At 35.7% G+C, this 12,026-nt stretch overlaps 1 protein-coding gene across 1 annotated transcript in view; it reads left to right on the top strand.

The window, feature by feature from the left end:
- The window catches only part of GLRA3 (glycine receptor alpha 3), a 200,032-nt gene that overhangs the window by 175,651 nt on the left and 12,355 nt on the right, over positions 1-12,026 (top strand). Inside the window, exon 9 of the mRNA XM_060184514.1 lies at positions 940-984. Within this exon, the coding sequence (XP_060040497.1) occupies positions 940-984 (45 nt within the window). The remainder of the gene's footprint in view (positions 1-939; positions 985-12,026) is intronic.

Here is a 12,026-nt window from a genome sequence, read left to right as displayed (position 1 = left end):
TAAACAGTATAAATGGCAAGAAGTCCTGTACCATGGAAGTGAAATGTTTAGCTTTCTTGCCTATGAGCAATTGATCAAGACAACCTTTCCTTTGAATAATAACTAGAAGTAAGGTAATACTTAAGTTTCCATTTCTCAAACATTTTCCTCCTTCCTATACATTTTAGAATACATTAAGTATATGCTGTAAACACTATAAATTAGTAGTAATTCCACAATGTCTACATCAGGTATTTTCTTTTTTATGGTAATATGTTTTATTCTTTTTTATTTTTCATTTATAAAATGGAAGTATTGACGAAACCATAAGATAAGAGGGATACAATTTCATACAATTCACACGACCAGACCTCTGTATCCAATCCCCTTCCCTGATAACTTTCCTATTCTTTATAAAGGATCAGATATTTTCTATACCTGATCACACATCAAGCAGCCACATTATCTAACAGATAACACATAATAGATGACAAGTTTAAACATTCAATTCTGGTTCTTATTTCAAAATAAATAGATAAACAAATAAAGCCTTGTCTAACTAGCTCTCCCTTTTAGAGCACTGAGATAAGAATGTTTGATATCTTATTCTTTAATTCATAAAAAGGCAGCAAAATTAATATTTCCCGTGATTGACACTCTAGGAAAATATAGAAATACAAAGTAGTAAAATACCTTTTTTTTTTTTTTGCTAACCACTAGCTGAACTACCAAAGGAACATATATTGCAATCAGTATTAAGTACAAAAAAGGTTCACATTTTTAGTTAGTTTCAGACTTTGGTTGTGGTACCTTGTATATGAGAAAATCTGTTGGTTTACTTTACTTATATGTGTTAAAATGATATATGAAATCAAAATGTACTGTACAATTATATATAGTTATATATGACTTGATTCTCTGGCTTCTCAATTCCTCTTGGTCCACTTTCCTTTCTCACAGACAGAAGCTTTTGCATTGGAGAAGTTTTACCGTTTTTCAGACACGGTAAATTCACTTTTTTGACTGTAAATAGAGGAATGTAGTCACTGATAAAATAATAATACTGATGATAACGATAAAAAGAAGACAGTGTATTCTGCACCCAGGCAGTGTTTGGTGGGGAAACACAGCCCCTTGCATACTTAAAACCAAGCAACCATCTCCATTCAATTAAGAATGATATTTTCTTGAGCTAAAAACTTCCTATGACTTCCCTCACATCATAAATGTGTTTTTAGACTATCCTGCCATTTACTGGCTGAGTTATTTGATGAATCACAATAATTTTCAAAATATATTAAATATAACTACCACATATATCTTAACAATAATCTCTGTAGAATAAATGATCCATCATATACTTTGACAAAATTGTTCCAAAGTAGGTGAATAAATGATCCATCATATAGTTAGACAAAATTATTTCAAAGTAGGTGAATAATTTATTTATACAAGTAGGTTCTCAAAACATTCCCCCTTGTCAGAATTACAAACTTTAAAATGAGATAAAAGTAAAGGTCAGATTTATATATATTTAGAATTCTTAATGTTCAATTATGTAGATAATAAGTGAACTTATAGGACAGGGGTAAATAGGATAGTGGTTATGCAAGGGATTTTCATGCCTGAAGTTCCAAAGTTTCAAGTTTAAGCCCCTGGACCACCATAAACCAGAGCCGAATAGTGTGCTGGTGAAAAATAATAATAAAGACAAATAAATTAATGTATATATGATAAAAAATTAATGGCTTTTGTTTTGATAGTGGCATCCTGTGAAACATTTATTTAAAAAGAGATCATAAGGACACATGTCCAAGTCAACAGCCACATATTTTAAATGGTCTATAGTAAAATGCATTAGTCTCTTGACTGGAAGAGCCCTAGGAAGCATTGAGTAGTTGAACATAATTCTACTAAAGTCAAGGATTTAGTTTGAGAAATCATGTATAAATGGCCCTGTCTACTAAACTAATTTTTCTGGGACAAATTGTGTTTAAGAATACCTCCAAAGGACTTTGCACACAAATGGTGGTGAAGACCTCAGTTATTGCTGGTCGTGGTGTGCACTTATTCACAGGGAGATTAGAAACCATACTTGTATCAAAAACTGTTTTTTAAATCATTATTTCCAGCCAATAATGATTTGAACATTAAAAATAAAGCCTCTTCCCTAGGACCAGAGAGAGGGATTACTGGGCAGGGCATATACTATGGCACTCAAGAGAGCTTTGGTGTAATGACCTTTTTCCTTGTCTCTCCCATGTCTTTTGGTTTCTCTAACTGAACAAAAAGAAAACCAAAGGAAGCAGAGAAATATCATTAGCATGAGGTTTGGCACTAAGAAGGGGAAGTATTAGAAAGAAAGAAAGAAAGAAAAAGAAAGAAAGAAAGAAAGAAAGAAAGAAAGAAAGAAAGAAAGAAAGAAAAGAACTCCCTGCCTGCCCTGATAATTTTTACTACACACTTCTGTTGAGAACAGAAACATGGGGGGAGGCATGCTGTGGTGCAACTGAGTAAGCATACACATTACAGTGTGCAAGGATCCAGGTCAAGCCCCTGATCCCCACCTGCAGGGGGAAAGCTTCACAAGTGGTGAGGCAGGGCTGCAAGTGTCTCTCTGTATCTCTCCCTCTCTATCTTCCCCTCCCCTCTCAATTTCTGTCTCTATCCAATAATAAATAAGTAAATAAAACAAAAAATTAAAATAAAGAGAAAAGAAATATTAGGTAAATAGACATGATAGATGATTATGAAATAATTTCAAATTCATAATAGATATCAGATTTCGAATTATTTAAAATAATTAATTTACTTAATATGGCAGTAAATAATTATTCAACAGGTTTTTTTTTTGCTACTAAAATTCCCTGTTTGTCCACAACATAGCCACTCCATCCTTGGGAGAAAAAGAATGATTTCACATAATACAGTTGCTTTTACTTGATTCTCCTAACTGTAAATGTTTTAAATATCTGTATGACTTTGCATAATCAAATGCAGTAGCTTCTCTGGAAGAGGAAATATTTAAATTTCCAGTAACTTAAACAGTAAATGCTGAAGGAAGATTTAGTATAAATGAAATGTATTCAATAAAATACTGCTTTACAAAACAATGTTAAAAGAGCTAGGATGAAAAACTAAGTTTGTCTCACCAACCGTGAGTGAATGGATATTTATTTTTAAAAGAAACAATATGAAAATACAAATGTATTCTTTAGAAATTATAAGCATTTCTTTGTTTCAAATTATAATGCAAATTTTGGCTTTTGGCTTTTTGGGTGCTATTTTTCTCAGCATTATAACCTCTGGTCTAATGAGTTTATTTTTTAAAAACTACATGATTTTGGCTCAAAACATTATGATCATTCTAAATCTCTTAGATCAACATAATCAAGAAGTTTAAAAGTTGGTTCAAAGCCCTTTATATTCAAGGACTCTGCTTTATATATTTTTTAGCACTCTCATTTGATGAAAAAAGCAAAGTAAATAAAGAGCCTCATTACAGAAAGTTTGTTAAAACAGGAGACCTTATGCTATGCAGATATCATTCCTAGAAAAGCTTTAACAGTTCAGCTTTGGCTTAAGCACAGGTCTTTAATCTGCCATACCTGACTATTCCTTTCTTAAGGTACTGATAAAATTTCTTCTATTGTGAAGGAATTCAAGTTTCTTTTACATTCAAATTTCCCCACCCCACACTGTCAGAGCTTGCCGTGTGCTTACTCCTCACTGCTCCATTGGTGCTTGTCCCCCCTGCTGCTGTTTATTTGTGGGTGTCTGCATGATGAAGGGTATTTTGAATAGAAGTTTCTTTATCATGTGTAATGTCTAGTTCTGGAGAATTACAAAGATACTCCAAAATATTTATGAGCCCATGTCATTTTTTGGAAGATATTAATATTGTTGAATGGCTTTAATGCTTTCCATGTAGCTGCTTCTTCATTGCATTGTCATGACGTGGTTGTATGCTGACAGAAGACACTCATTCAGTGTTCTAATACCTATAGCTCCCTACTACTGTTGGGCATGAAATTTTACTTATGAACATAGATGAAATTAGAACAAACTATTACTCCTGGGTTTCAGAAGGAATGTCCACATTGGAATTTCACTGAGTAAAGTAGTATTTTAAATAAAGGTATCATTGACTGAAGTTGGACTTTTAAGTGTAAAGACTTAAAAATTATTTTACCTCTGTATTTGTATGCTACTTTATTTTTTTCTTTGGGGGGGGGAGTTAATGTTTTACAGTCATCAGTGAAATACAGTAGTTTGTACAGGTGTAACATTTCTCAATTTTGTACATAACAATTAAGCCCTCTCTCTAGGTACTCCTCTGCCATGATGTTCCAGGACCTGAACCCTTCCCCCCCAGCCCAGTCTTTTACTTTGGTGCAATATATCTACTTTATTTTTTAAGTATTTAAATGACTTATAAAAACTTACCATTAATTGATTTTTCTTCTCTGGACTTTTTGTCAGCTCCATAGAATTCAGATAAATATAAATGCATATGTATATGTGCATGATTAGGGTTGAAAGGATGAGGCTCCATTGATAGAAGGATGTGGCGTCCAGTGCCATCAAATTAATAAGCAAAGTTACCAATTAAAGTTGGTTTATGCTGCATTCTAGAGTACAAAATAGTCTTTCCATAAGTAAAAATTCTCCACAAATTTCTTTGAAATATAATTAAAAATATGTAGCTTTCCAATGATTTCAAATTCACTTTGAATAATTCTGATACAAAGAAGGTAAAAAAAAATTACATCCTCTTTACCAAAAAAAAAAAAAAAAAACTGTCAGGATTTAATTGTTTCATGCAAAATATTTACATTTAATTTTAAGCACAGATATTTTCAGAGTTCTGTTCCCTCTGAATTTTTTTTTAAATATTGTATTTATCTACTAATGGAAAAGATAGGAGAAGATAGAAAGAACCAGACATCACTCTGGTACATGTGCTGCCAGGGATCAAACTCAGAACCTCATGCTTGAGAGTCCAGTGCTTTACCCACTGTGCCACCTCCTGGACCACTGAAATATGTTTTTTAAAAAATATTTCATAAAGTAATATAGTTTAGACACAGTCTGACCTCACATGCTTCCGAGTGACTTTCTAAAGTTAACTAAGATTCATTTACTTCCTTTCACACTTGTTGTTCATTCCATAATTATGAGATGACACTGAAAAAAAATCACATACTATAATAGAAATAGATGTATAGTCTACTGTCATACCACTCTGTACATGTCCAGTATTATCTGATATTGGAAGATATGCAGGGCTGAACCTGGTAATCTGAATAGGAGTAGATATATAGATATTTTCAAATAGTATTTATTTCTAATTAAGTTACAAAAATATACATGTTATTAATTGTAAAATAACAGGGGTACAATTCCACACGGAGTTGCATGTCCTATCCCCTCTATTGGAAGTTTCTCTATTCTTTACCCCTGGGAATATTGTTCAAAATTCCATATGGGTGCAGAAGGTGAAAGATCTGGCTTCCGTAATCATTTCTCTGCTGAACATGGACTTTTTCAGGTCTATCCATTCCCCCAGGCTGTTTCTTTCTTTCCTTAGTGGAGTAAGGCTCTGGAGAGGTGTGGTTCCGAGACTCATTGTCCTCTGTCCAGAGAGGTCAGGATGATGTTACAGTAGTATCTGCAAGTTGGTGGATGAAAGGCAGTATAATATAAAGCAAAGTGTTCAATAAACAAGCACCTAAAGGTAGGATCAGGGCAAATGAAACTAGGAATCATTGTGTGAGAAGAAGCTGGGAAGTCTTTTCTAGGTATGTTTTTTTTTAATTTTTTATTTAAGAAAGGATTAATGAACAAAACCATAAGGTAGGAGGGGTACAACTCTACACAATTCCCACCACCCAATCTCCATAACCCACCCCCTCCCATGATAGCTTTCCCATTCTCTATCCCTCTGGGAGCATGGACCCAGGGTCATTGAGGGTTGCAGAAGGTAGAAGGTCTGGCTTCTGTAATTGCTTCCCCGCTGAACATGGGCCTTGACTGGTCGGTCCATACTCCCAGTCTGCCTCTCTCTATCCCTAGTAGGGTGTGTCTCTGGGGAAGCTGAGCTCCAGGACACATTGGTGGGGTCTTTAATCCAGGGAAGCCTGGCCAGCATCCTGATGACATCTGGAACCTGGTGACTGAAAAGAGAGTTCACATACGAAGCCAAACAAATTGTTGAGCAATCATGGATCCAAAGCTTGGAATAGTGGAGAGGAAGTGTTAGGGAGGTACTCACTGCAAACTCTAGTGTACTTCTGCTTTCAGGTATATATTTTGCAGTAGTTTATGGATACGTGTGAACATAAGCTCTCTCTCACAGAAACGGGTGTATATCTAGGTTATGGGACTTTGTTAGAAAGTGAACCACCTGAGATGAAATTAGTGTGTACTATAAAAGGAAAGGTCTCACCGGAGTAATGAAGCTGAAGGGTTGTCATTCCACACGTGAAGTCTCTGGACACAGTCTGAGGTGAAGCATGTTGAGGTGGCAATCGTTGCATTGGTTAGGTTGTGATCGGCGGATGCAATATTATTTGGTATGGATTGGGAGATGCATACGGGAAAGTTGGCCCTATCGAAGGGTTCCAGGACTGGGGGAAGTAGGGGCTCTATAGTGGAGATGTGAGGTTCCTGCTGTCTTAGGGTTCAAAAAGACAATCGATAGTTAATGTTATCATCACATTATTTGGTAATTGGGTTAACTTTGAAAAGTCCTTTTGTTAGGGTTTGCTGTACAGTATCCAGTATCTTGTATATAGCTGTGCTATTGGATGCTTCTAATCTACATGGTCTAGGCTTTTGAGAGAGTCCGCATATCAAATACACAGCCTATATATTAAAAAGATTCAGTTTGTGTTTTGAGAAACTTTGAGACATACAACTGATTTTCCCCCTCTCATATTAATTAACTATTGATTTATATGTCTACATTTTGCTAGGAGTGTACATAAACACCATTCCGGCCACCAAAAGACTGTGACCCATCCCTCCCACCCACTCCCACCCCCCACTGGCCCAGGAAGCTGCATGTCTACCCCTCACCACAGGGTTTTTACTTTGGTGCCCTACTTACAATTTGATCAGGTCCTGCTTTTAGTTTCCCTTTCAGATATTCTTTCTTTCTAATTATGTTAAGTGAACTAAGTCAGAAAGATAAAGATGAGTATGGGATGATCCCACTCATCAACAGAAGTTGAGTAAGAAGATCTAGGTATGTTCTATATGGCCCTTCACTTTAGTAATTTGTGCCTGAGCCTGATAGCTAGCATGTGAGTGAACTAAAAATATTATCTGGGATAATGCTTTCAGAGTTGAAAATAGAACTAGAAAGCTAGATTAGGGCAGAGAGTAGCTCTCAGATATGAGAAGAGTATATAAATACCATTAACTGTTAAGTCCATTGATCTGAACTAGGGCCCATATAGCACAGGAGCCTGGGTAAGCTCTGTCAGTCTAGGCTCACACTGCATGGCCATTGCTAGGAACATTCTAGGGTGCACTCATTTCAGGACCAGTCTTCCTTGAGAGGCATAATAGGTTGACCCAGTCTCCCTATGGAGAGTGGGCAATCCCAACAATTGCTGGTCTACAGTGAGGACAAGCTCTTCTCTCTAGTACTTTTAAAATCTTCTGTACATCTTATGTTGCTTTTTGTCATCTTTCTTTTCATATATAATACCCTGAATGTCTTTAATTTGGTGTTTACATCCTTCTGAAAGTATTTTTATCTTTCTTTTTATTTACTTACTTTTTGTATTCCCTTATAGGGTTCTACCACTTCTTCCTCCTTCATTTTGACTAACAATCACCTCCACATCATCTACCTATCTCTCCTTCAGCATGTATATTTAAATTTCTCATGTCTCTTCTTACATAACTAAAATTCATTTTGGAATATTATGTATATTTCATCACTTTGCAGCAAAATAAATTAGATGTAGTTATATATCTGTTAGACAGCATTTTATATATAGCTTTACCAAGAAATAACCTTAACAAAAAACAGGAATCATTAGAAAATGAAGTAGGGGGTGAGGAAAAAAGAAAATAAAGTAGCGATTCAGTAGTAACTCAAAAGACTTTACAGACTATGTTTATATAAGCCGCTATTGAAAAAAAAAAGAAGAAGAAGAACATGTTAGAGTAATTAAGAATTTAGCAGAGCTGACTTAGCCAGCTGCAGTGTTTATTGGAAACTTGTCTCTGCAACTTGACTGTGAATTATTATCACCTAGAGAGCTCAGTGGGAATGCAGATTGTTGGGAGAAACCTAAATACTAGTGAGTAAGAATTCTTGCAATTGAGATGCAGAAAAGGATGTCTGTAATTACTCCCAGTAATTCAGAGACAGTTGTAATATGGAGAAACATTGTCCTAGTCTAAACTATCATTGTTGCATTCACAGAAAATCATGGTAATTATGAAAGTTGCTGACAGTGTTGATAATGGACCAGTGCTAAGTGAAAATGATTAAGTATAAATAGTTGAAAGGTGTCATTTTCTATTAAAACTGATATCCAAATGTAAAATAGCTTTGTTTAATAGTGCACCATAACTCTGATTACTGGTTTGAGGAAGCAACCTTTCAAGGAAGAAATAACTGCCATGCCATGCCATATGTCATATGTCATTGATTTTATGATAAAGAAAGTTAGAAAGAAGTACTGTCAACAGATCAAGTCTTCTCATATATTTGGCAGATTTCCAAGATACTAAAAAAGACAGGATTTTTGGTCTCCTGGCCTACACAGGGCATGGGTGACTTCTTTGTTTAATGAAATTACTATGGTAATGGAAGCAGTAATAATCCTTTCAACCAGAAAATAAAAATAAATTTGTGAGTCCAGGACCACTGTATCTGCTAACACAAAGCAAAACCTGGGGAAGGGAATGACAGAGTATTCACCTCCCCCCAATACTTCTACTACAAGGTTCCACAAACAATCTAAAGGCATTCCTACTTACCGCCACTCGTGATCCACACACAGGCTTATCTAGTGAACTAGCCAGATGTTTGTTTCCTGATCATCTTCAACAGCAAATATTTTAGTAACTCACACTAATTTCTATTTAAAAACCCTACTCTGTGGTGAATGGGATGTGATATTTATTTTTACTCTATTCTTGGCATCAATAACCATAATTAAATGTGTTCTTTTGCCCAATTAATTATATTCCAGGAACCTTAACTGATATACACATGGCTTGTTCTAGACCAGAAAGATGCCTCAACCTCAGAGCACAGGACTTATGTGCCTGAGGTCTCAGAGGCCCCAAGATTAATCCCTGGCATTGCCAGATTCCAGAGTTGAATAGTGTTCAAGCCTCTCTCTTAATCTTTCATAAAAATAATTTATCTTTTAGATAATGGCTTGTTCCAAACCACTTGTATTATTTTTCAGCTGCAGACTCTGTTACAGTATAATCAAAGTCCATGATAATTTAGTTTATTTCTGCCAAAATCTATTTAATCCTCCCACAGCGCTGGGCAAAGATCCTAACTATTCCATCTGCCATTTATGTGTTAGTAATTGTCCTCAGGAGACTCAAACAAAAGGCAACTTTCAAACAATTTTCTTCTTGTTAATAACCAGGACACACTCTCACCATATCAATGGCAACATTGGAGCAAAATAAATATTTCACAGTTCTTTCCATTGCTATGTGACCTGATACCATGGATACATCGATAGCCATCTGTCTTGGTATTTTCATCCTCCTCTGAATCAACTGGGTGGGCATTTCCATGGCCTAATTCAATTCTACCCTGGAATTTTTAAAAGGCATTGCATCTCCTATCTTTGGATAGTTTTAATTGTCTATTTAACAAAGATCATTTTCTCTTATCATAAGGAAGACCACTAATAATGTTCCAAGAGTCTATGAATATCCAGATTCTGCTCTGAGAGCAGACCAACTCTTTTCATGCTGCTAAATATATTGTTTTCAGTAAGACCATTATGTAGACTTACCTTCACTTTGCTTGGCTCAATTATATTTATTGATGCCACTGTAGGTGTGGTTTGAGTCCTGATCTTCCATGTAGGAATTTCCATTTGTGAATCAGGTGTGCCACCACTGGACATCAGTGGAAAAAGAATCATGAAATTTAATTCATTCGGGGTAATCGATGAAAGATTTTCTCACTGGTTCATTGTCAAATAGGCTACCTGATCATATCCATAATAAACTTTGCTCAAATTACTTGCCCCAGCACATTGAAATGTCTTTGGCATCATCACTCATGACATAGTAGATAGCTTAGACCTAAATATAGCCTGATAATTTCCAATCCTTCAATTTGGAGAACTGTTTTATTTCTAATACTCTACTCTTCTCTTCTTTCTTCCTTTCTCCCTTTCTTTCTTTTTTTTTCCACTGGAGTTATCACTGGAATTTAGTGTCTGCATGAAGACGCTTCCACTCCCAATGGCCCTCTTTTTAAAATTTTTTTCCTTTTTTTTAGTGGTAACAATAAAGATAGAGAGAGATAAAGAAAGGTAGAAAAGGGAGAAAAACACCTACAACACTGTTCCACAACTTGTGAAGTTTTCCTCCTGAAGATAGGGATTGGGGGCTTGAATCCTTGTTCTTGCACATAGTTACATGTGCACTTTACCACGTGTGCCACCACTGAACCCTGAGTAAATGTTTCTAGGAGAGATTAAGAGAGCACCAGTAACTCATTCAAAATCATTCAAATTGGGAAAAGTTTTAGTCTAAATTACTAGTAGCAACCTTAAGTTACCACTATTAAGTTATTTTCAAAATCTCTAGCTTAATGTGTTCTAGTTACAAATACCTCTACTGTCATCTGGTTTTAAAGCCCCAAAGAGATAACTTAAACTATTGCCTGTCTCTTATTTTATTATTTGTGTGTGTTCTAATTCCAAATTCAGTCCATAGACTAGTCATTTGATAAAGGTTGGCAAGCAGAAGTCCAAAATGCATCTCTTCAGTAGGGAAGAAATTAGAGAAGCCAGATCTCCCACCTTCTGCATCCCACAATGACCTTGGGTCCATACTCCCAGAAGGTTAAAGAATAGGAAAGCTATCAGGGGAGGGGATGGGATAGCGGGTTCTGGTGGTAGAAATTGTGTGGAGTTGTACACCTCTTATCGTATGGCTTTGTTAATAAAAAAAATTAAAACATTTTTTTTAAATGCATCTGCCTGTTTTAAAGCTGCTTTTCTCAAATACGAGGATTTAGAAAGAGAAGTAATTTGCACTTTGTCAATTCTTACTAATAATTGGCCCAGGCTATTTCCATCATCTAAATGAGTAAATCAAGCCCCTGAATTTTAGCTTTACTTTGGTCTAGTCACATGTACCTTGAATTTCTAAACCTGTCCTGACTCTTTGCTTAAAAAGGAATCTATTAGTGATAATTAATTAACTTTATTTTTTTTTGCCTCCAGGGTTATGGAGGCCTTTTATTCCCCCTCCTTTTGTTGCCCTTGTTATTGTAGACTTTGTTGTGGTTATTATTGTTGTTGTTGATGTCATTCATTGTTAGATAGAACAGAGAGAAGTGGAGAGAGGAGGGCAAGACAGGGAGGGGGAGAGAAAGACTCCTGCAGACTTGTTTCACCACCTGTGAAGCTACTTCCCTGCAGGTGGGGAGCCAGGGGCTTGAAACGGGATCCTTAAGCTGGTCCTTGAGCTTTGCTCCACAGGCGCTTAACCCGTTGCACTACCACCCTACCCCTTAATTAACTTATTTTTAACCAGTTATCAAAACCTAACTCTTTCCAACCAGGTTACAAAAATCACCGTCAGAGCTCATAGTAATAACTAAGTCAGAAAGTATTTATTCTTATAATAAGAATGGTTATTCTAATGTGAATTTGCAAACATTTCTATTATGAAAGTTTACAGATATAAGTGATGTCCTTGCAAAAGTAAGGACAGTGTCTTCTGCTTCTGGTACTACTCTGTAATAGCCAAGGCAGTACTTACAGTGTTTGTACCAAGAATTCAGAAGTGCTTGTTGAATAAAATTGTCTTTA

The sequence above is a fragment of the Erinaceus europaeus genome, chromosome 2, assembly GCF_950295315.1.
Source record: "Erinaceus europaeus chromosome 2, mEriEur2.1, whole genome shotgun sequence".
NCBI lineage: Eukaryota > Metazoa > Chordata > Mammalia > Eulipotyphla > Erinaceidae > Erinaceus > Erinaceus europaeus.
Note: the sequence above shows the minus strand (reverse complement) of the source record. Positions and strands in the feature narration are given on the sequence as shown.